General features: G+C 46.0%; 1 protein-coding gene across 4 annotated transcripts in view; it reads right to left on the reverse strand.

Annotated features, from left to right (window-relative positions):
• Positions 1 to 19,453, reverse strand: part of GABRB2 (gamma-aminobutyric acid type A receptor subunit beta2) — a 145,312-nt gene extending 125,859 nt beyond the window's left edge. For 3 of the 4 annotated variants that reach the window (XM_066614078.1, XM_066614077.1, XM_066614076.1), the window contains exons 1-3: positions 17,706 to 17,782; positions 17,489 to 17,580; positions 16,535 to 16,602 (exon numbers count right to left, since the gene is read on the reverse strand). In XM_066614078.1, the coding sequence (XP_066470175.1) occupies positions 16,535 to 16,602; positions 17,489 to 17,580; positions 17,706 to 17,782 (237 nt within the window). Of the gene's footprint in view, positions 1 to 16,534; positions 16,603 to 17,488; positions 17,581 to 17,705; positions 17,783 to 19,434 lie in introns of those variants that run through there. The other variant, XM_066614079.1, reaches the window with a different exon arrangement.
• Between the last annotated feature and the right edge of the window lie 2,602 nt (positions 19,454 to 22,055).

Raw genomic sequence — 22,055 nt, forward strand, 5'->3', positions numbered from 1 at the left:
GATAGGTGTTTAGGATTGCCGTCAGAGACACATTGTAACAGATGAACAAGAACATGCTGTTCTTCCAGCTTCTGGAAGCAATGTAAGAGTTTGTAAGGGAACTATGCACCAGGCTGATCATAATTTTTCAAAAGTTATTTTAGTACATAGGAGAGATTTTTGATATCTTATATAGAAACACCATTAGATGCATTTAACTGTCTCCCAGGGGATTTTTTTTTTTTTTGGGGGGGGGGGGGTCTTTCAGAAGAATTAAGACAATCATGTTTTATCCACATTTTGTCTTCAGTGTGAAGATTCTTCAATATTCCATTATTTAAAAAAAAAATTTCTGTGAGCACCGTACAACCTTGATTTACTTATATAGAGAAAAGTTACTCTAAGCTTGTTCCAGATAAATTCTGGGATATTTTTTTTTTTTAAACAGCTAAGAGATGATGATCTAGTCACTATACAAAGCAGAATAGATGTCTCATCATCAAAATGTCAAGTGATGCATCAAGTGTTGATAACATCATTCTGTTCTCAAAAAGTCAATCCAATTAAAAAGTTAATCAAACTGAAATCCTGCACTTCAGTCCTCTTATGAATTATGAGTACCTTAACTAACACATACACACACAATTCTGATGAAAAAGCCTTGTTAAAAAAAATTAATTTGCTTATTGTGCACTGCGTACTTGTGCTTAATGATACAGCAGACCAAGATTTTCTGACGTTTCCGCTACAAACAATTATCTGAGTAAGGTCATCCAAGGCTTCTAGAGGCCAATAGCAAGCTTAAGCTCAGGCACAAGATATCTACAAGGGAAAAACACTCAATGGCATCACTAGGGTTTGTGTCACCCAGTGCAGGAGGCCAGCGTTCTAGCCCATGATGGACATCCTCCCATGCAGTGGGCAGGTCAATGCCTCGGGCGATGGGCATGGTGATGTACCACCACCCATGAGCCTCCCCTGAAATGCCCCTACTGACAACTTGTAAGAGGCAGTGGAGGATGGCAGAGGTTCAGTGGGCCACTGAAGTTCATGCATGGCCTTTGGCAGTTTGTGCTGGTGGCTACAGCTTGCCAAACGGTGGAGTGGCTGCCACGCCACTGGCCCAGGACTTATGGTGGTGGATTGCAAGATTCAGCTTATTATTTTCCCCCAGCCTAACTCAAAGTTAATTGAGGAAACATAAGGACTTCTTAGCATAGCTGCCTACATGTGGATCAACGATATCCGTGGATCAACAATATCCATGGTGGAAATGAACTCTTGGAGATTACTATGGTAGCTCTACATTAGGGACTTTCACAGTCTGGTATCCATTTACTTTCCCAAAAGTTCCTCCCTTTTCCCTTGGGTCTGCCAAGGAAGCATTATTCCATGTCTGGGCTTTTACAAAAGCTTTTACAATGAGGACGTGGAACCATGTCTTCTCTTATTATGTCATCCATGCTTTGGAACAGCCTTCTATTTGGAAGTACATCTAGCTATGTGTCTGTCGGCTTTTGACAGCTGGTTAAACGTGAGTTTTCAGAAAGACATGTTGTACTTGCTGAAGGCAACGGCACTAGAATTTTTTTCCCTTTATGTTTTCAGGATGCTTTTCAAGGCCATGTTTTAAATGCAGTTTTCGAAAACAATTTTCCAGAAATGATTTTTACCTTTTTTATTTTTGCTATTTATATTGTTTTTACCATAATGTACAGCACTTCAGGTGCTGCTTAAGTGGCAGATAACACTATCTAGAAATACTATAAATAAATTGAACCAAAAACATGCAAGAACACATATTTTATGAAGTAGATTAGAATGGATGTGTCTCAAGTAAATAATTCATATTTTCAAGCTCCCATTAAATACTGAATATTCAATAAGGCTTAAGTGTCTTAGGGTGCAATCCTACCCTGCGCTAGAACAGGCAAGCCAAGAGGCAGCCTGTTGCAGGATAGGGGCCAAAAGCAGCTCAGCCAGAGGCAAGGGGAAACTTTTTCCCCTTATGCCTGGAAAAGATGCCCTTTTCCCAATGGGTCTCCGCAGACTTGTGCCACCTCTTGAGGTGGCACAAGTTAGAGGACAGCGGAGCGGCTTGAAGCTGTTCTGTTCTCCCTGGATATGGGGGTTACGTTTCAGCATAACTGCTGGATTCCAGCCCCCCCCCCACTCCCTGCCCATCCCCGGGGCCGCCCTAGACCCCCTGGTCTAGCCAACTCCTGAGGAGGCACTAATATGCCTTGCGGCACGTTTGCGACCCTACTGGGCCAGTGCAAGGGACAGTGCAAGTCAAGGGCTGGATTGTGCCCAGAGTTTTCAAAACTTCTTAGGTACCATGATTGGAAACAGGTTTTTTTTTTTAAGGCATGAAGTCTAGTTTGTCTCTTTAAATGAAGCAGATACTCTTTAAATACTCTGGCAAAGCTGAGTATTAAGCACTTCAAATTCCAAATTGAGATGAAAGGGTTGTGTTGAAACAAACATCAGACTATTAGAAGCCCATACGGAACAGAAAGCAATCATTTTTGGATAACCAAAGCTGAAATATTAGCCATGTTCTCTACTCACTCAAGTCTCAAGAAAAGCTCTAACCACCCATACTCTTCAAAATTTCTTAAGATTCAGTACACTGTGCCTCGCTTTAAATATATATTTTAAATACATATTTTAGTTTGTGATTCAACTGATATCTACACAACTCGTTTTTTGAGTCCCCATCATCTTTTTATTACATAAAGGCTACTTCCAACACTGTTTTGCAATTGCTAGTGGGCGGCCCAATCCTCAGCTGCCCAGCGCACAGGACTGCCATGGGGTCAAAATGGCTGCCACAGCATCCTATTGGCATTTGGGCAGCGGCTGGCGGCTCCAGACACCTCCTTGGGGGAAGGGGACATTCATACCCTTCCCCCGATTAAGGGAAACAGTACTGCAATGGGGCTACTTGACTCTGCATTGGCTATTTAGCCAGCGCAGGGTAAGAACGCCTCATGTCAGGCCATGAGGCCTGACATGGGGCTCCGAATCTTTCAGAGTTGAGCTCTACCACTCCAGCCCCCTCCCTTCCCCGCCACACCTGCTCCCCACTCTCTGCCCACCCCAAATGCTTCCTCCCCGCCTCCGCCCGCCCCAACTTACCTCTCCACCGCCTGGTGCTCCGAGCAACCGCCAGGCGGCAGACTGCCGACTACCAACCAGCGTTGCCCAGCATGAACTTGCGCTGGACCAGCTCCGGCACTGGGCTGGTGCTAATGCCCACAAACATGCTTGACTGCACATATGCGACAGTGCGCTCCAGTGGTGAGCTGGTATGCACTCAATAGGATTGGATCCTTGGACAGTAATGACTGTTTTGTTGATTTCCCCTGTTCAGACACAGTCCCTTAAAGCTCCTGATCAAGTTGTGGAGATCATCATTCCACTCAAATAAATCTGTCCTCCAGACCACATCTGCACCTTCAATGCCCTTAACTGTAAGAATCAGCTCCCATTTTGCAGCCTTACCTACTCTCCTAGCAATGAAAGATATAGGCAAGAAAAAAATCCCTAACCCCCAAACTGATCAAAAAGCAATAAAAACACAAAGTGTTAGCTGCAAAGTTTGCTATGCTTCTGCTGTGTATGAAATGGGTCACAGAAACCACATTATTCATCAATATTCTATGGTTGACATCTTCCCCCATAGCAGTTTAAATGTTTCTGAACATTCCAATGCTCTATGAAATCATAGCAATTCAAATAGCAGCTGAGGGGGAAGAGTTTTGCAGGTGGCAGGAAACCAGCTCACTGGTGAGCCAGTTTTTAGGCCATTACAACTATAATTGTGCATAATTGTTGAAGGTTCTGATTAGTAGTATAGAGTTATAATTATACAGTTCTGACTTGTGTAGTTCCAATTTATTATACTTGGGCAGGGTGCTTGAGCGTGTAGTGGAGACCCAGCTCCAGAGAGTCATGGATGAAATAGATTGTCTGGATCCTTTCCAATCAAGCTTTCAGCTTAGGTTAGGTTAATGAAATGGATCTGAGCATGTTAGTGGATGATCTGCTAAAAGAACTGAACAGAGGGGAGAGCATTTCTGTTGGACACCTCAGTGGTATTCAATACCATGGCACCCTTTGGAACAGCTTTCCTGAAATAGGGTATCATTTTGAAGTGATTGTGGGTCTTTCAGGAGGAGTTATTCTGGTGCTGGGGGACTACTGTTTTGTGCTATGGCTGTTGGCCTATGGTTTCCTCCAGGGTTCTATCATGTCCATCCATCCATTCCCCACATTCTTTAGCATCTACATGAAATGCTGGAAGAGGTCATCTAGGGTCATATACAGCAGACACCCAATTTTATATATCTGTGCTTTTGCAGCTGAGGAAGTATGGGCATTCTGAGTCAGTATTTAGGGTGAATGGCTGTATGAGGGAGAACAAACTGAAAATAAATCAAGGCACTGATTTTCAGGAGACCCCCCTGACTCGACAGCAATGGTCCAGCCTGTTCTCAGTGGCATATCTAGGGTATGGCAGGTAGGGCACATATCTTGAGTGCCACTTGAAGGGGGGCACTACTGACCAGTTCAGAGAATCAAGTGTTCCAAGTTGCTCCACCTATTCTCATGAGCGCTCATGAGAACAGGAAGCAGGGACTCAGAAAAGCTTGGGGGGGGGGTTGGATGTATCACCCCAGCTACTGCTGTGAATGCATGCATACTCCAGTAGCTTCCTGAGTTCCCTTACCATAAGGAGGTCTCCAGGGGCCAAAACTCCCCTGCAGGATACAGCGGGCACCATGTCCCCCCCCCATATTTGTTTCTTGGCTTTGAACCCAGAAGGAAGAAAGTACAAGCTTTGGCTCAACTCCTTGGCACCAAAAAAATGCAAGCAACCAAATACGATTCTCCAAGAAATTTCCTCTCAAGGTTTAGTCTCAAAATAAATACTTAACATCAACTGGTGAAAATGTCAAGTTTTAGAAGAGACACACTGACAGTGTACAGTATATTACCACCCAAGTTCCAGAACAAGATAAGAAAAAATACATAGTTCATTTCCACACATTTTGTAAGACTCGACTAAAGGAAAATTGTTAAAACTGCAAGATACACAGTGGTCCCATCACACAAATTGCTTACATAGCATGAATCAGAATCTGACCTATGAACACGTGTTGAATGCCAGAACTCAGCAACCCATAAAATAACACAGAGTGTCTCTGAGCATATGTAGAATATAATTCCAGCACTGCTGGGTGACAAAAAAAGTAGACCTCAGTTCATCCAGGGTGAGGGAAGGTCTTTCCAAGGCATCCTTAAATTTGACACCTGCCTGGGTCAAGAGTCAAAAGACCCTTTCAAGGGTCAAAAGCATGCCAGATCCACTGTTCAAGCAATCCCCATGCCCTTATCTATGCTTGCAAAGGCTGAGAGGTTAGTGTCAAAGCATTTGTCTACAGTCATGCCATTTACCTTGTTTTTTAATTTATCTTACTATTATGAAAACAAGTGACAAATCTGCCATCACCACTGGGAAATAACACAGTAATCTAATCAACCAATCATGAAATTGTTGAGCAAGCACTTGCAAGAAATGGAGGAACCTCAGCAATTGCATAGCAATGTAAACGGCCCTGCTCCAGTTATTAAGCACGGTGTGTCAAATCCATTAGACTTCGTTATTTTAAATGATCCTACTAAGCTAGATGAAGATATCTCTGTTCTAAGTCTTGTAAAGGCGAAGAAAGTTTGGAAGGACAATTCAGACACTGTTCAAAAACAGCCACAGACTCCTAAATACCACTGGGGACAATGCAAGCTAAAGAACAACGTTTGCTTTACAGCAAAGAAAGTTTGCTACAACACATGTGTTTTCTTGCTCTTGCTTTTCCCTGGGGTCTCTTTACCGCAGGTGGTATAAGCATACTGCTAGGGCTGGATGTCATAAACGTGCTGTAAAGCACACTTATGGCACCCTTTGTGTAGGGATCGGTCGGTGTTGGGCCCAACACTAGACAGATGCTGCTTGAAGCAAGGGAAGAGCTCCGAGGCACCAGTAAGGTTTGCCATGCGGGGGGTGGCAGGGTGGGGGGAGGGTGGGGGGAGGGCAGGGTGGAGGAGGAACCCCGGGCAGGAGGGGGTAGGACTGGCGAAGACCTTCTCCACCAAATCCAATACTCCATTTTGGGCTGAAAAGCCCCACATGAAGCTCTTCCAGTCTGCGCTGGCAAAATGGCCAGCACAGACTGGAGAAGACCCATTGCAGGGCCTGTGCCCTTACCCGGGAGAAGGGGATGAATGTCCCCTTCCCCCAAGGAGACTCTGGTGGCTGCCATGGCACCCACGAGATGCAGCAGTAGTCATTTAGGCACCTCTGCTTCTCTGGGTGCTGGACAGTTTAGAATTGGGCTGTTAGTGAGCTTACTGCTTTCTTGTCACTTGATCTTGGCGTGTTTTGCTCTTGCTGCAAGACTTTTCTTTAGATGGAATTTCCCTAATAAATATCAAATTATTGTAATCTCAAATTATTGTAATTATTGTAATCTAGAAAAAAAAAAATCATCCAAAATCTTGTGTCTTCTTCCAAACTTTTTAAAATTTGCCTGAAACTTTTTTTCAGGTATGTTTTGCCTGAAAGAAGCATCAAAATTGTCTTCGTATTTCATTTTAGGTGCAATTCACAGGCAGCAGTAACAACTGAGGAATCTGTTCTTGAAAATTATGCATCCAAATCCTGAATGCTTATATAGTTTATAAATTTATACATACAGGTAACAGCTCAGCTTTGACTATGTTGTACACAAACTGGCATTTCCACAATCTTCACACATGAAGTGTGCTTCATCTCCCACTTCTTCAGGTCCCTCGTTATTCAGTCCTTAGGTCATGTTTGACTCTTCATGACTCCATGGACCACAGCACACCAAGCCTCCCTGTCTACCACTAACTTCTCAGTTTGTCCAAATTCATGCTCATTTCCTTGGGGACACTAACTATCTCATGCTCTGCAGTCCTCCTTTTGCCTTCAATTTTTCCCAGCATCAGGGTCTTTTCTAAAAAGTCCTCCCTTCTCATGAGATGAGCAAAGTATTTAAGCTTCAGTTTCAGCATCTGTCCTTCCAATGAACAGTCAAGGTTGATTTCTTGACTGATTTGATCTCCTTGCAGTTCAGAGTACTCTCAAAAATCTTCTCCAACACCATAATTCAAAAACATCTATTCTTTGGCGCACAGCCCTCCTTATGGTCCAGCTCTTACAGTATACACTACTACTGGGAAAACCATAGCTTTGACTATACGGAACTTTGTTGACAAGGTGATGCAGAGGAAAATGATGAAGGCCTGACTTATGCCATGCAGACTGCAACCTTTGTAAAAATTTCTACGTACCACTGATTTGCTGAGGTCTAGAGACTCTGCAAAGGCCTAGTAATTACACAACAAGACACCAACTAGATTTCCTGTACTGAGCAGGGGCTTGAATGAGATGACCACCAATGTCTGGTCCTACACTAATATTCTGTGATCCTATGAGAGTCCCCCCAAATGCCACTGGAACTGAAACACTAATTCCTTCATATTTCAGTATCCAGCTTGGGAATCAGAAACTCTAAGACCCATCTATCATCCAAATTCCAAAACTGCTGAATTTCTCCACTAGTGTTTGCCCACTTCTAATCTCATTTAACTGATGATCACTTCCAAAATATGGTCAGGACTTTCTCAGTCACAACTTAAAATTGCTGGTATGGTATGGTAAAAATTGCTGGTACAGTATGGTAAAAATTGCTGGTATGGTATGGTAAAAACAAGGTATGGTAATCACTCTCTTCATTCAAATTAACAGTAAGTATCCCATTTAGCTGCAAACCTTTCAGTGCATTTTATACTGTCACTAAGGTAGTCCTCTGGACCGAACAATTTTTCCCTAGAACTCATACATTTTATTATGTTACAAAAATAGTAATATTCTGAATCTTCAGAGAGATATGCCACAATCCTACTGAAGACTTAGAGCAGTGGATCTAGCGAACTGCTGCCTTCAGTTCCCTTACAACAGTGCAAATGTTGCACTGCTCCAGTGGAAATTACTATAGCCTCTGTAGACCCACCAACAGCCCACCAAGACCAGGCCAGTGCAGGTAAGGTAGTGAAGGGGGTGGCCCATGGGCAGTTCAGGACAGGGAATGTGCCAAACCATGGGCAATTTGAGGATAAGAGGGGGAGGACTGTGGTGGCAGCAGCATACACTAAGATCCTATGCCCTGTTCCTAGCCAGGGCTTGCCTTGGATGTATGCCGGCAAAATAGCTGGCGTTAGGTCAGAGGAGACCCACAGATGGCCAGGCAGCCTCTGGAGAAGTGATAAAATGTTTTATTTACCTCTCCCAGGCCCATCAGGTTACCATCCAAGCACTGCATGTGGTGCACACTCAGTTAGCCCTGCTGCACTGAGTATAGTTTTGGTCGATAGGCTTGGGCTGACTGTGTGGTTCAGCAGACAGATCTGGATTCATGATCCATATGCTGAAATCCAGCTTACTCAGACCTACCTGAGACATTCCTTCAGTACAGTTGCAGACACCAAAAATAAATTTCCCATACTCAAGGTTTCACAAAGCTGTAATGAAGTTTAAAATCATTTCTCATCATTGCCACCTGCAAAAAACTTAGCTGCGCAAAGCCTTAAGAACATAAGTACAGCCCCACTGGATTAGGCCATAGACCCATCTCGTCCAGCTTCCTGTATCTCACATTGGCCCACCAAATGCCCCAGGGAGCACACCTGATAACAAGAGACCTGCATCCTGGTGCCCTCCCTTGCATCTGATATAGCCCATTTCTAGAATCAGGAGGTTGCACATACACATCATGCCTTGTAACCCGTAATGGATTTTTCCTCCAGAAACTTGTCCAATCCCCTTTTAAAGGTATCCAGGCCAGATGCCGTCACCACATCCTGTGGCAAGGAGTTCCACAGACCGACCACACACTGAGTAAAGAAATATTTTCTTTGGTCTGTCCTAACTCTCCCAACACTCAATTTTAGTGGATGTCCCCTGGTTCTGGTGTTATGTGAGAGTGTAACAAGCATCTCTCTATCCACTCTGTCCATCCCCTGCATAATTTTGAATGTCTCAATCATGTCCCCCCTCAGGGGTCTCTTTTCTAGGCTGAAGAGGCCCAAACACTGTAGCCTTTCCTCATAAGGAAGGTGCCCCAGCCCAGCAATCATCTTAGTTTTTCTCATTCCTGCCCAGCCCTTACGTCAGGGCCAGGTGATTCAGCTAGCCTGGACATTGTCATCAGCTTCTCAGCTGATGGCAATTCAGAGGAGCAAGGGAAAAACATCAGAGCAGGAAAATTTAAAGCAAGGACAAGATAGGATTGGAGGAGGAGAAGCAGAAAAGTGGGCAGGTGGAGAGACAGGGATGGGAAGGTGAGGAGAAAAGGAGATATACAGTATGAAGTGAATGCATGCATGGCACATGGACTAGCCAAGAGGTCTGGATAATAAGAATCTCAGAAAACAAGGGAAGTGGGAGAGGATAAGGTAGAACAGCAGGACCCAGAGGGAACCAGCTTAAAAGAGAGCAGGCTGGAAGGAAATCAGATGGAAGAAGGAGAAGATGGCACTAAGAAAGGAACCAGTTTGCCCTACCCCAATCCAAGTGAATGAGAGGACTACTGAAAGCAGCCCCCAGCTACCTAAAGGAGGGAATCAAGCAGGTACCCACAGTGTCAGGTCCAAGAAAGTATCTCCAAAAGATATGCATCCATCTAACACACCCCTCCACTTGTGGGTATGAAAGAAGCAGCTAGGCACTCTGCCACTGACTGAAGGAGAAGCCCAACCCCCAAAGAGGGCTTTCCTTTTGGCACTTTATCTACTCCCATGCTCCTGTAAAAACTTTCACTTCACTGAGCAAAGGTTTACAGTATTTTGGAACTTCCCTGCTCATCACCTAGCAATGTCACTCCCCCATCCCTATGATGTAGATCTTTCCCCATGGGAAGAAGGAAAAAGGGTAGAGCAGAAGACACTCGTGCAGGCCTTTTGATTCACAAATAAAGTCCCTACAATAGAGTAGAACTGTCATAAGTACATCCCTAGTGAACCAAGTGGTCACCCACAGGACTGAAATGCAAATATTCAGCAACTGTACAAAGCCATGAAAGTTACAGTGGAGAGGGAGTAGCCCAAGCAGTCCCCTCGCCCACTATAGCATACAGTATAGCCCATTTTGGTGTGGCGGCATGCTATGGCAGGGAAATGGATAAGATATTTTAGATTGTGAGCCCTTTTGGGACAGAAAATTATTTAGATATTTGTTTTTGTCTGTAACCCACTTTGTAAACTTTTTCGTTAAAAAGTGGTACATAAATATCATCATCATCCTCTAATTAATAATACCATATCCATGTTTGATGGTCTCAGGCTAGCAGTGCAATCCTATGCATGTCAACTCAGAAGTAAATCTCATTTAATTTAATGGAACTTACTTCAAGATAAGTGTGTACAGAACTGCAGCCTAACAGGCAAAATTGAACTCAATCTCCATTCTTCATTTGTGCAACTGACAGCCCAATCATATTGTACCAGTTATAATGCCACAGAGTGAGCTTCTTGTGACAATTTCTGATATGCCATTCCAAGTGGCTGTAATTACAGTGGCCAAACTCCAGCTCCTGGCTCCACAAGGAAGCACAGGTAAGCTGTCAGGGTGGACAGAGACTGGAGAGGGGAGGAGGTATGCTGGGGCAGGAGGGAGCGTGCCCTGGCACGCATGACCTGTGCTAGTATGCTATCCCCTTCCTTGCACCCCTTTTCTCCTCAGACTTGCTCCAGCAAAAGAGCTGGCACAACTCTAAGGAGAGCCATTGCCCCATAAGGAAGACTTATGGGGACAAAAGGGAAAATATGTTCCTTTACCTCCCCCCCCCCCCGCCATAGCATACAGGGTAACCCATTTTGGCATGACTGCATGCTATGGTGGAGAAATGGATAAGACCGGGAATTAGAGTTTGGCAGCCCAATCTCACAAGACTGCTGTAGAAATGTGCAAGGCCACAGCAAACATGTATTCTGCACATTAAACCTGCCATATAAAAGATTAGTAGCAATAACAAACTGAACATAAATCTGTTTACTCAAAGCCAGGTGTGTCAAACATAAGGCCCAGGGACCGGATGCGGCCCACGGAAGTTTTTTATCAGGCCTTTAGACTCTCAGTGGCTGTGCTGAGGTGTTACTGCTGTAAGGGCAGCCCACATGAATATTGAAAGATGATCAAGATTTGTGTATTTTCTCTTCTGTCATTTGCAGTGAATGAGCTCCTAAATGAGAAAAAAGTGCTTATTTTCGGTTATAACCTGTTTAATGACATCACTTCCTGCCTAATGACATCGCTTTCGGCCCTCAGCAGGAATCATGAATGGTATTTGGCCCTCAGTATGAAATGAGTTTGACACCCCCACTCAAAGCAATCTGATGGTTTCATTCCTCATGTATATGCATAAGAAAAATCTTCATCTCATTGTCTTTATATTTATATGCATGAATACAAGAACATACAAACAAAATGAAAAGTGGACTTGAAATTTAAAAAAAAAATGTATGCAATTTTCCAAGATTCTGAAATACAAATTTTCCATATTTGTTAACAGGAAAAAATGTGTTGTCATCTAGTCATTGCAGAGCCTGATGTGGCTGAAACTTTGATGCCACAGTAGTTCTAGAAAATGAAGTGTACATTTCATTGTACATTTCATCCTCACATTCATGGAGGGTATGTAAACTCTAGGGAAAAAAATACGATGGCTAGAGATGAATCTAAAAATGTACATGCAAACAAGTATAGCTGTATTAGCATAGGGTTTTCTCAATGCTTTTAAAAAAAATGTTTAGCTTGGAGGTGTGCAGGGGACAGGAGTAGAACACAACCTCCAAAGAGCTAAAGATGAGAGTTGGAAGAAAACAAAAAAATTGTGTTAGAAGATGGGGAAGCAAGGTGAATCCCTGTTAGTGCTCAGGATTTCTTTCTCATTTTAAAGGCTTCATTAGCACCATGTATCCTGCAATTCAGTAGTACAGAAAGGGCACTCAGTCTCCAAAAAAATTGTACGAAGATCATAAAATGGCACAGAGTGGGAAGGAGTTGTGCCAAAGCTGCTTGTGACACTCACTCAACTTCAAACCAAATTACACGAATTATCACAATAGGTGCACTGTTTCAAGGAAAACTACATTTTCCCTGCCACTAAACCTGGCATTTGTGTTTTATTCACAACAGAAAAACTTATTTGGGAGAAGGCATCAGGACTGTCAGCAACAAATGCACATTTACTGCTAAGCAAAAGCAACCTTAGAGGTTATGACTTGAAGTTCTTCTTGCTGGGGTTTAACAACACAATTGTTAAAACTATATACAGTGGGGCCTTGGTATTTGCGGAGATCTGTCCCAAGATTCCCCCACCCCATGGATATATAATTCCATGGAGGATTAAATCTGTGCCTGGAGGTTCTTTGAGGCCCTACAGCCAGTCTTGACATCCGAAGATAGCAAAATCCGTGGATGCTGAGCACACGGATAAGGAGAGCCCACTGTAATGGATGTTTGATAAGCCAACTTCTTGTCAACAATTCAATTTATCTAAAGAGTCAAAGCTCTGTTATATCTTGATTATTTCTATGCAGTTTCAGGGGGGATTTCTAGCCTCTTTACTTCTTTACAAGAAGAAACATTCAGATATTTGCCATTCTTTACCAACATAATTGGGGAAAAGTGGAGAGAGTGGGAAAGAACAAGCATTCTAATCCTCGTCACTTGCTGCACTGTGGCCATCTACCAATCATGAACAAACATAAGCAATGACAATTGAAAGGTCAACTTTACAATGTACAGGTATTGAAAAGGTATTATACGATCGTGATGTTACACAAGCAAAATTCAGTGTAAGAGAAACATATTCAAACTTGGGTCAAGCCTAGTTATGAATTTCAAAGCTAATTCTCCTGCCTAAGGAGATGGAACTGGGTAAACATATTAGTAGGTTAATGCTGATTTACAATGTTACATTCATAACTAAAATGTTATATTTTGCCACTCAGTCAAGTTCCATCAAATGTTTGTATTAACACAAGCTGAGCAACCGAACCCAGTCAGTAAGTTTACCATGAACATTAGAAAACAGAGGACCAACATTTCCAATGCAGTTGAAATGAAGCTCTAATTCAAGAACACAGCGGGTAGAGCAATCCAAACCCCCTCCCCCCCCGGCCAAACTAGCGCAAGTCCCTTGTGCCAGCTCCCAAGTGTTGTGAACATGCCATAAAGCTCATTCATGGCTACTCAGGAGCAGGCTTGGTTAGCACAAGGATGTGCGCTGGCCTAGCAGCACTGGACCTGTGGCCAGAGGAAGGCAAGTTTGTACTGGCCTGGGAAAGCCAGCACAATAGACTGGAGAAGGTGGTAAGAGGGTGGAATGGAGGTGGGGAGGGGGAATTTTGGGGCAGGGGGAGGAAGCATGTTGAGCCCGGGAGCGGGGTAGGACCAGCCATGGCAGCACAGGCCAGATCTTAACACCCAGCCCCAGCCCAAACAGCATTACATGGGCCACTCGGATTTGCAGATCTGACTAGCTCCATAGGGCTGACTGGTGTGCAACAAGGGCTAAGGAGAATAAAATCCCCTTACACTAAATTGCACCCCTGCCCACACCTACCCTGTGCTGGACTGAGTGCAGGCCAGTCGGCTGACCTGTTTCGGTGCAAGTTAGGACTGTACCCTAAAGACTGGTACTCATGCTTCTTATAGGGCTAATAAAGGCAGAATATTTGTGATGTCTTAACTATGGTATGGAGTGCACCCTAGAATCACGTTTTCCATCTCCAGCCCAGTTTTCTCCCTGCCAACTTAATCATGGTTAAGAATTACAATGGCACCAATTTTAACCATGGTTAATACAAACCACTGAACATACTGAGGCTTAATGCTGAGTAAACGTGTAAGATTGCACTAAGTCAAATAATGGACAGAATGGTAATGAAAACACACAAACAAAAACTTTTTATGACCAAATGTCAAAGAACGAATCTAAAAATCTTCAGTGAATCATAACCTAATTTTATTCTTGAAAAGTAAAAAATTTTACCCACTATTTCATCTAAGACGCTCTGTTTTGTCCCCAGCACAGACACATAGCCAGGAACTCATGAATACGAAATCTCCTGGTGATTTTTGGTTTTTGATAACCATCTGATCAAAAAAGGCCTTGAGTACAGACACAATTTATCCAAAGTTCTATTCTTCTGTACAAAAACTATTCAGATAGACTGTGGATGTTTTTTGGTCTTCAACTGGACACTGATGCTTCCTGCAACCAGACACTGATGTCACTAAACTTTTACTTTCCAAACTTCTAGAGACCATTTAACAGACTATATATCTTCTTAATAAAACATTACCAGCAATAAAGAACAAAGTAGTCCCAGCCATTTGAAAAGTTGTTCAGGTAAAACTAAATTTACAGGTCACTATTCCAGTAAGTTTTGAGGCTCCTAAGCAAAATAAATGCTAGTATTTCCAAAAGATATGAAGACAACAGCTGTTACTCAGACCATGTTTACTGAGTAGTAAGGTTTCCAAAGCCAAACCTGCATATTTTGGTCACAATGACAAACCCTCTCAAAGGAGCAAACCAGAATATGCTCAAATTCTGAGGTCAGTGTAAGCAGCAAAGCTATTTTTTGCAACTCTTTCTCACCTGGCATAGTGAGACACTGAAGTCAGTAGGAACTTTGCCATTTAGAAGAGGTTCAGATAAACACTGTAAATATTTTAAACAAAATCTGACAAATTGAATACAAGTTTTTAAAATGCAGTTCAAAAAGTCAGCATGAGGACACCATGCTGATAATTCTTTGAGAGGCAATGCTGTGTAGTAGTTACCGAATGTGTTAATTCACATCATGCCAATGAATAACTGAGTCAAACATGCTAAGCAATCATCACAAATATAAATACAGTGGAAAATCTGCTACATTTCTAAATAATAAATTGAACAGTTTAGTTAGTAGAACAATACTTCTTTTTCAATAATGAAGCTGAACTCACACAATTCCATGTCATTATAATTTGTTTTATAATTTGTTTTAGATGCATCTTATCAGTACACAGGATTCCACATGTCCAAGCTACTATCATTTATAATACATTCATCAAGGGCAAGATATGTGATTTTTTAACAAATACAATGGGTGTTCACATTAATGACTCTTTTCAAAAGGAAAAGAAAATTGGACTACTAATTATATGAAGAATGTTTTACACATGTCCTGATAATCCCAGAGTTTGTGTTATTTTCTTCACTTCATTAGTATCCTAGGTAAGAGATGTACAAGTAGGCTACCTGAGGTCTCTTAAAAACTTTGTGCTTTAGCAATTCTAGATGAACAAGTCTGACACACTGGCAATTAACTAAACTGCTGTTTGAAAACATTATTTAAAAATAAACTTATCACAGCTTTAACATGCAGCAGGAAGTCACTCTTACTTAACAAGCACAAACTTTTCAACATGTTAAAAAGACTTTTCCAACTACTATTTTTTAAAAAGTGAAAACAGATGTAAGATAGAGTATTATTGTACTGCGCATTCCAAACAGAGTACACCCCAACCTCTCTTCCAAGACCTACTTTTGTATCCAATAGCATCCCCTCAGAACTATCGAGATGTATATGAACATCCACGCAATTTTTAAAAATTCATCTAACTACTTAAGACAATAAAGAAAAGCATTATGTTCAGGTATGCAACAGTCATCTGTCCTTCCCCCCGGCTCCCCACTCCTTTCAACAATATATAAAAACAATCTCAATTTACCAAAACAATAGCCCAAAAGGTGAAGAAAATGTAAAAGAAATATTATTTCTGAGCTACAGTGCAGACTGATGTCAGCAGGGGGCGCTCCTGCATGAAGCAAAAGAAGGCCAGCATTGTTCCCCCTAAGTCTCTCAATAGCGCTTAACTGTAGGACTGAAATGATATCTGCTAAATAGTAAGACAGCCAATAAATCGGACCAGCGTTTAACACACTACAAGCCATAATGTTTGGGGGCAAAAAAATCTCTAGACATTAATCTGAAACACCAACTCTTGCTTGAGTGACTGTGCAAATTGCAAATGCCTCTTCAACTTAGGGATATAATATGGATTTTCTTTTAATTCTCCAAAAATTATTTTTTCTTCCAAAAAAAAAAAAAAAGTAGCTGATTTCCATTATCCAGATCACCCTAATTCCAAACCTTTATTGCATCCTGAGTTCTTCACACCAACACCTATGTAGATCTGACACAAGCCCCAGACTGGGGGTGGGGAGGGGGCTGGCCTAATTACCTGGAGGCTGCTAATGCACCCAAGAGGGCCACCAAGAGAGAAACGATCATCAGAGAGGGATGCAGCCCCAGTCTCTGGACTCCCCCAACATGTGATGATTTATTCCACAGACCCTGGAAAGAAAAAAAGGCGGGGGGGGGAGGAAGAGGGGAGGACGCAAATACTCACCATATTGACTTCTGACACCATGTCTATGCTGGCGATGTCAATGTTCATGCCCACAGCCACAGGGGGACCTGCAACGCAAGGAGATGGGCTGCAGTGTGATCTCCCACCTTGGGCGCAGGAAGGAATGGGGCACCGAGGAAAGGCTTCTCCAAAGGGGGTCTGGTTGAAAGCACCGGCTCGCCCTGGATCCCTCGAAGGGTCACCCTGGGCACTTTATGTAACCCACTCACACGCACATGTGTCTTGAACCGGCCGGCCCGACGAGGGACAGCCAGCCCGGCAGACATGCAGGAGCCAGGCTGGAGTTGGGGAAGCCAAAGGGGGCTCCAGTCCATGCCTGGTGCACGGTGTCACCGTGCAACCTGCCAAGCCCGAGCAAGAGGGAGCGGGCTCCGAGTGTATGTGTGTGTGTGTGTGTGGGGGGGGTTAATCCCACGCAAAAGGATTTCTAAATGGGTTGGGGGAGCTGGCCAAGGGTGCATCGGGAAGACCCAGACACCTCCTTCCCAACGCAAAGCTCACAGCGGGTTAAAAGACATGCTTGCCTCAGTGAGCAGCACATCTTGTGCTCAAAAACATGATCAGGCTCGGGCAGAAGGCTTGGGATCAACTTGGGGGATTTGCATCTCAATAGAGCTAATTAAGCCAACGGTTTCACTAGGGGTTAAGTGATACAGACACACACACACACACACACACTGACAAGCATACAGACGGGCAAGATGTCCATGCTCGCCTTACGATCCGTCCTGAGCAGGGCAAATTGGGGAACAATGGGCTTAAGTTTGGGTCCAGCTTCCGCAAATGGCACCACACATGCAGAAGGGAAGCAGCATTGAAACCCACCACACGTTGAAACACACACACACACACACACACACACACACACAGCGGAGAGAAGCGGCAGCCTGAGCGTGCAGCAGGCTCTTCCACCAAGGCAATGAATGGCATTACCTCCAAAATCTGGCCTCAGCCGAATGTCGTAGCCTTTCAGCAGCCTATCCACGGTCTCTTTCACCAGGGACATATTGCTGGGGTCATTGGCACTAAAGAGAGGGGGAGAAACATCAGTAGGGAGCCTCCAGATGCATCCTGCACCTCCTCGTTCCACAGAAGCACCCAGCACCATTCCAAGTGCAGGGGGGTACAAAGAGGTGTCCTGATCACTTACCTCTGTGCACACACCACCGTGATGATGAAGGGCAACGACCAGATCCCAAGGCAGCCTTTCTTCCGGACTCTCAGCATCCCTTTAGCTTTTGATATGATTGAAGGCTTCGGTGGAAGAGAAGAAGAGACCCAACTTATTCTAGCCAGTGCAGTAATTCTAATGTGGAGCGCATGCGCACGGCGTAGCACAACATCAAAAGGAGCAGTGGTTGCTGCTGGAGATGGAGCAAATTTCCTTGCCAAAAAAAAAAAGGAAAGAAAAAAAATTAAAGGGGAAGAAGGAAATGCATTATTTAAAAAAAAAAAAAAGTAATCCACAAGAGGATTAAGTATATTTTTGTTGTCCTTTTCAGCAATGGAACATGGAATACAGCAACCCAGGAAGTTTGAGGAGTTGCAGGCTACAGCAGTTCTGCAACCTAGTTTAAAGGGAGAAATGTGCAAAATCGGATTAGCAGGCGAGGGGAAAAGAGGCTGGGATGGGAAAGCAAAGCGTGCATGGGTGTGGGGGGGCAGCTAGACTTTATGCTCCTTGGGAATAGCAAATGGTGGGTGAAGCGACGCGGAGGGGGGGTTGGGTTGGGGTTGACAAGGGCTGGTTGGAAAGGGCTCAGCCTATAGCATTTCGGGGGAAGCGGGGGGGGGATGCTGGATGATGACGAGTTTCTTGCAAGGGGCAGATGGTTGCCTGCTCTTGTGGAGCGGGGGAAAAAAAGAGGTGGTCTTGGGGGCACAGCAGGGGAAGGCTGGGGATCGCGGAATGACGTTATCGGTCCTGCGATCCTCGGAATTCTTGACACGCGGGGGGTGGGGGAGTTAAAGCCTGGTCTGCACAGCTTTTACACCCTGCTAAGGGACCGATCCCAGAGGCCACGGTGTTTTATTATTATTATCCCTAACGAAGATCAAAGAGCCAGAAAGGGTGGGCAAGCCAGGCGATGGTGCCTAAATGCACCGCTATAGGAAGGGATCTTGAGGCTGGTGGGGAGGGCACGGAGAGGGCAGCTCCGCTGAAAAGGCATGTAGGCTCCCTCCCAGTGACCGTGCCGCTGCCGCTCCTGCCGCCGCGGTGCATTTGGCACTCACAGCCTCCTTACCTTCCCGGGTCGTAGGCTGCAGAAATGCACCGCTCAGGGGCTCCCGAGCAAGCGAGCTAGTCTGGGGTTGCTCGGAGAGGCATTGAGATCCCCGGAAGGCGACGGGGAGCGGAGGGGCTTCTTTGCAAAGACGCCTGGCTGCCGCCGCCGCCGCTGTGCCGCCGCTGCCTCTGCCGTGCTACTGCCAGCTCCTTTGCTCCGCCGCCGCCACCTCCTCCTCCTCGCCGTCCTGCAAAAACCCACTTGGAGCCGCCGTGGATCTGTGCTGCTTCATTGAACGGGTGCGGGTGCGGGACTCGAGTGCTCGCCTCGCCGGGGATCGCGCGGGGAAGGGGAATTAGGCAGAGGCACTTGGGCTCCTCAATTAAGCCACGAAATGTTTAATTCGCTGCAGGGGAGAGGAAGGCGAGGGGGGAGGCTGCTGCTGCTGCTGCACGCCGGGGGAGGTGGAGGGGAAGCGGCGGCGGCGGCAGGAGAGAGCTGTGAACTCTGCTTGTGGAGGAGACGCGAGAGCCTCCGCTCCCTGCTACTCAATAAACGTTTAGTCATTCCGCACACACAGACCGTGACAGGCATTCCCAGCCCCCCAGCTGCCCGCGCTGGAGAGCGGCTCCCGCGATCGCCCAGGCAAGCCACCCCCCCCCCCCCACATATACATGTGCGTGTTTGGAGATGGAAGGCCGCTCCAGACACAACAAGGCGCTTCCTTCTCGGCAACCCGTCATGCAAGCCGCTCCCCGGGCTTGCAACAGCAGGGTCTACAAGCCCGGGGGGGGGGGACGACTGGTGGGGGGTGCAAGCCCCGGGGGGAAGTGGTGGGGGTGCAAGCCTGGGGGGGACACTGGTGGGGGTGCAAAGCCAAGGGGGCTGGTGGGGTTGCAAGCCCGGGGAGGGACTGGTGGGGGGTGCAAGGCCCAGGGGGAACTGGTGGGGTTGCAAGGCCCAGGGGGAACTGGTGGAGGGTGCAAATCCCGTGGAAACTGGTAGGGGGTGCAAGCCCCGGGGGAGGACTGGTGCAAGGTCCCGGGGAACTGGAGGGGATGCAAGCCCGGGGAGGGACTGGTGGGGGGGGGTCCAAGGCCCGGGGGGACTGATGGGGGGTGCAAGTTCCGTGGGAACTGGTAGGGGGTGCAAGCCCCGGAGGGACCTGCTGGGGGTGTGAGTGGACAGAACGAGAGGAGCCTCCGCGGCAGCAAGCCGTATCCTGCTGACGCTGCCTGCCCGGCCAATGCCTGCCAGACCAAACGCCGGGCCCCTGCAGCCCGCACCAGCAGCAGAAGCCTGCCTGGGGGAAGGGGCCAGCGGCGGGCGGCCCCGCTTCACCTGAGGCAGTGGCACAGTTCCGAGCGGAGGCAGGCAGAGAAGCGCCCGCGTGGCGCACCGCTCCCCCCCTCCCGCAGCACCGTGCTCGGCCACTCGCGCAGGCGACAACCCTCGAGGCCTTGCAAGGAAGGAAGGAAGGAGGCGCTGGAGCGCGCCTGCCAGGCAGCAGCGTTCGGCACTAGCAGGGGCTGGAAGTGCTTGGTAACGTGGGACCCGAGGGGGCCACGCTGTGTGGCGGAAGGCCGCTGGCCCAGGGCGAAGAAAATGCACAAGAGTATCAGATACGAGGAAGTCAACGTGTTCAGGCTGAGGTTATCCGTTGAGCTGCTGGCCACGAAGGACTTCAAGTGATTGCTGTCGCGCCGGTATCCTCAGCCCCTGAAGTCCAGCCTGCTCCCCAAACCAGCCGGAAGGAGCTTTGGCTTGCCCTGTGGAAAGCAGTCACCCTCATGTGATGATCAGCATTTCTGACTACACCACTGAGTTCAGGTGGGCTCTGCTACTTTCCAAAATGCCCTTCCTCCCAGCATCAGGGTCTCGACTCTAGCCACCAGCCTGGCACCAGGAGACACAAGCAAAGTCCTCTGAAGCCTTTACACCAAGATTTCCCATTAGAGGGAGCTGACCTCACTCTTGATGGAACACACTGAAGTGTGTGTGACCTAGTTGCCAGTGTGAGCTCGGAATGCCACCTGAAGAGACTGAGCTAGAGAGGGAAATTATCTGGGTGTCTCCTTGGCATGATCCTCACTCACTGCGTTCCCTTGAAACCAAGGTAGCTGACCTGGAGAAACTGAGGCAGCCAGCGAGGATAAGACCTTCAGGGATGTTAGAGGCGCTTCACTCCTGTACTTGCAGCTCTAGTGTTCTCATGGAGAATGAGAGAGTCTGAGAGTCTCAGGACAACTTTCTGAGAAATAGGGAAATGATCCTCCATTCCTTGGAAAATGAATCCATATTCTCTTGTGTTAAGGATAGTCCTCTGGGGTGGTTAGGGGCTCTTAGTAGCAAGCGTTTGATCATTAGGAATGTAGAAAATGGGTTTGTAATGGGTGTGCAGAATGCACAGGAACTTGCCTGCCTGGTGTGAAAGCTGCAGACATCACACATCATCTAGTTAGGCTAGTAGATGGTACTGGGAAAGAGGCAGTGGTCATGATCCACATTGGCACCAATGACAGTGGGACGTACAGGACAGATAGGAACTGGGAAATATCCAGTTAAAATAATAATAATAACTTTATTTATACCCTGCCCTTCTCCCCAAAGGGACCCAAGGCGGCTTACAATAGGTTAAAAGCAGATAAAACAATTTAACAAACAGATAAAAACATATTAACACATTGGCAGATATCATAAAAAACCGTAGTCAGATAACAAGTCAGGTAAAAAGAGCATAGAGCAGCAGATCATAAAGGAATCAGGCCTGTAAAAACATACTAAAAGATGTAGAAAAGATGTTAATAAGGCCATGAACTCACAAGGCTTGTTTAAATAGAAGGGTCTTCAGGCCTCGCCGAAAAGTCTCAAGAGAGGGAGCCATTCTCAAGTCAAGGGGAAGGGAATTCCATAACGTTGGTGCCACTACTGAGAAGGCCCTATTTCTTGCCGCCGCCCCACGTACCTCCCTAGGCGGCAGCACTTGTAAAAAGGCCTTCTCTGATGACCTAAGAGGACAAGTCGGATTGTACGGAAGTAGGCGATCTCTAAGATACTCTAGCCCAGAGCAGTATAGGGCTTTAAAGGTCAAAACCAGCACCTTGAATTGGGCCCGGAAACGAATGGGCAGCCAATGTAGCCCCTGGAGAAGCGGGCTGACAGAGTCATACCGCCTGCCTCCAGTAACCACATGGGCCACTGCATTCTGCACTAATTGCAGTTTCCGAACCATCTTCAGAGGCAGCCCCACATAAAGCGTATTACAATAATCT

The sequence above is a fragment of the Tiliqua scincoides genome, chromosome 2, assembly GCF_035046505.1.
Source record: "Tiliqua scincoides isolate rTilSci1 chromosome 2, rTilSci1.hap2, whole genome shotgun sequence".
Classification (NCBI taxonomy): domain Eukaryota; kingdom Metazoa; phylum Chordata; class Lepidosauria; order Squamata; family Scincidae; genus Tiliqua; species Tiliqua scincoides.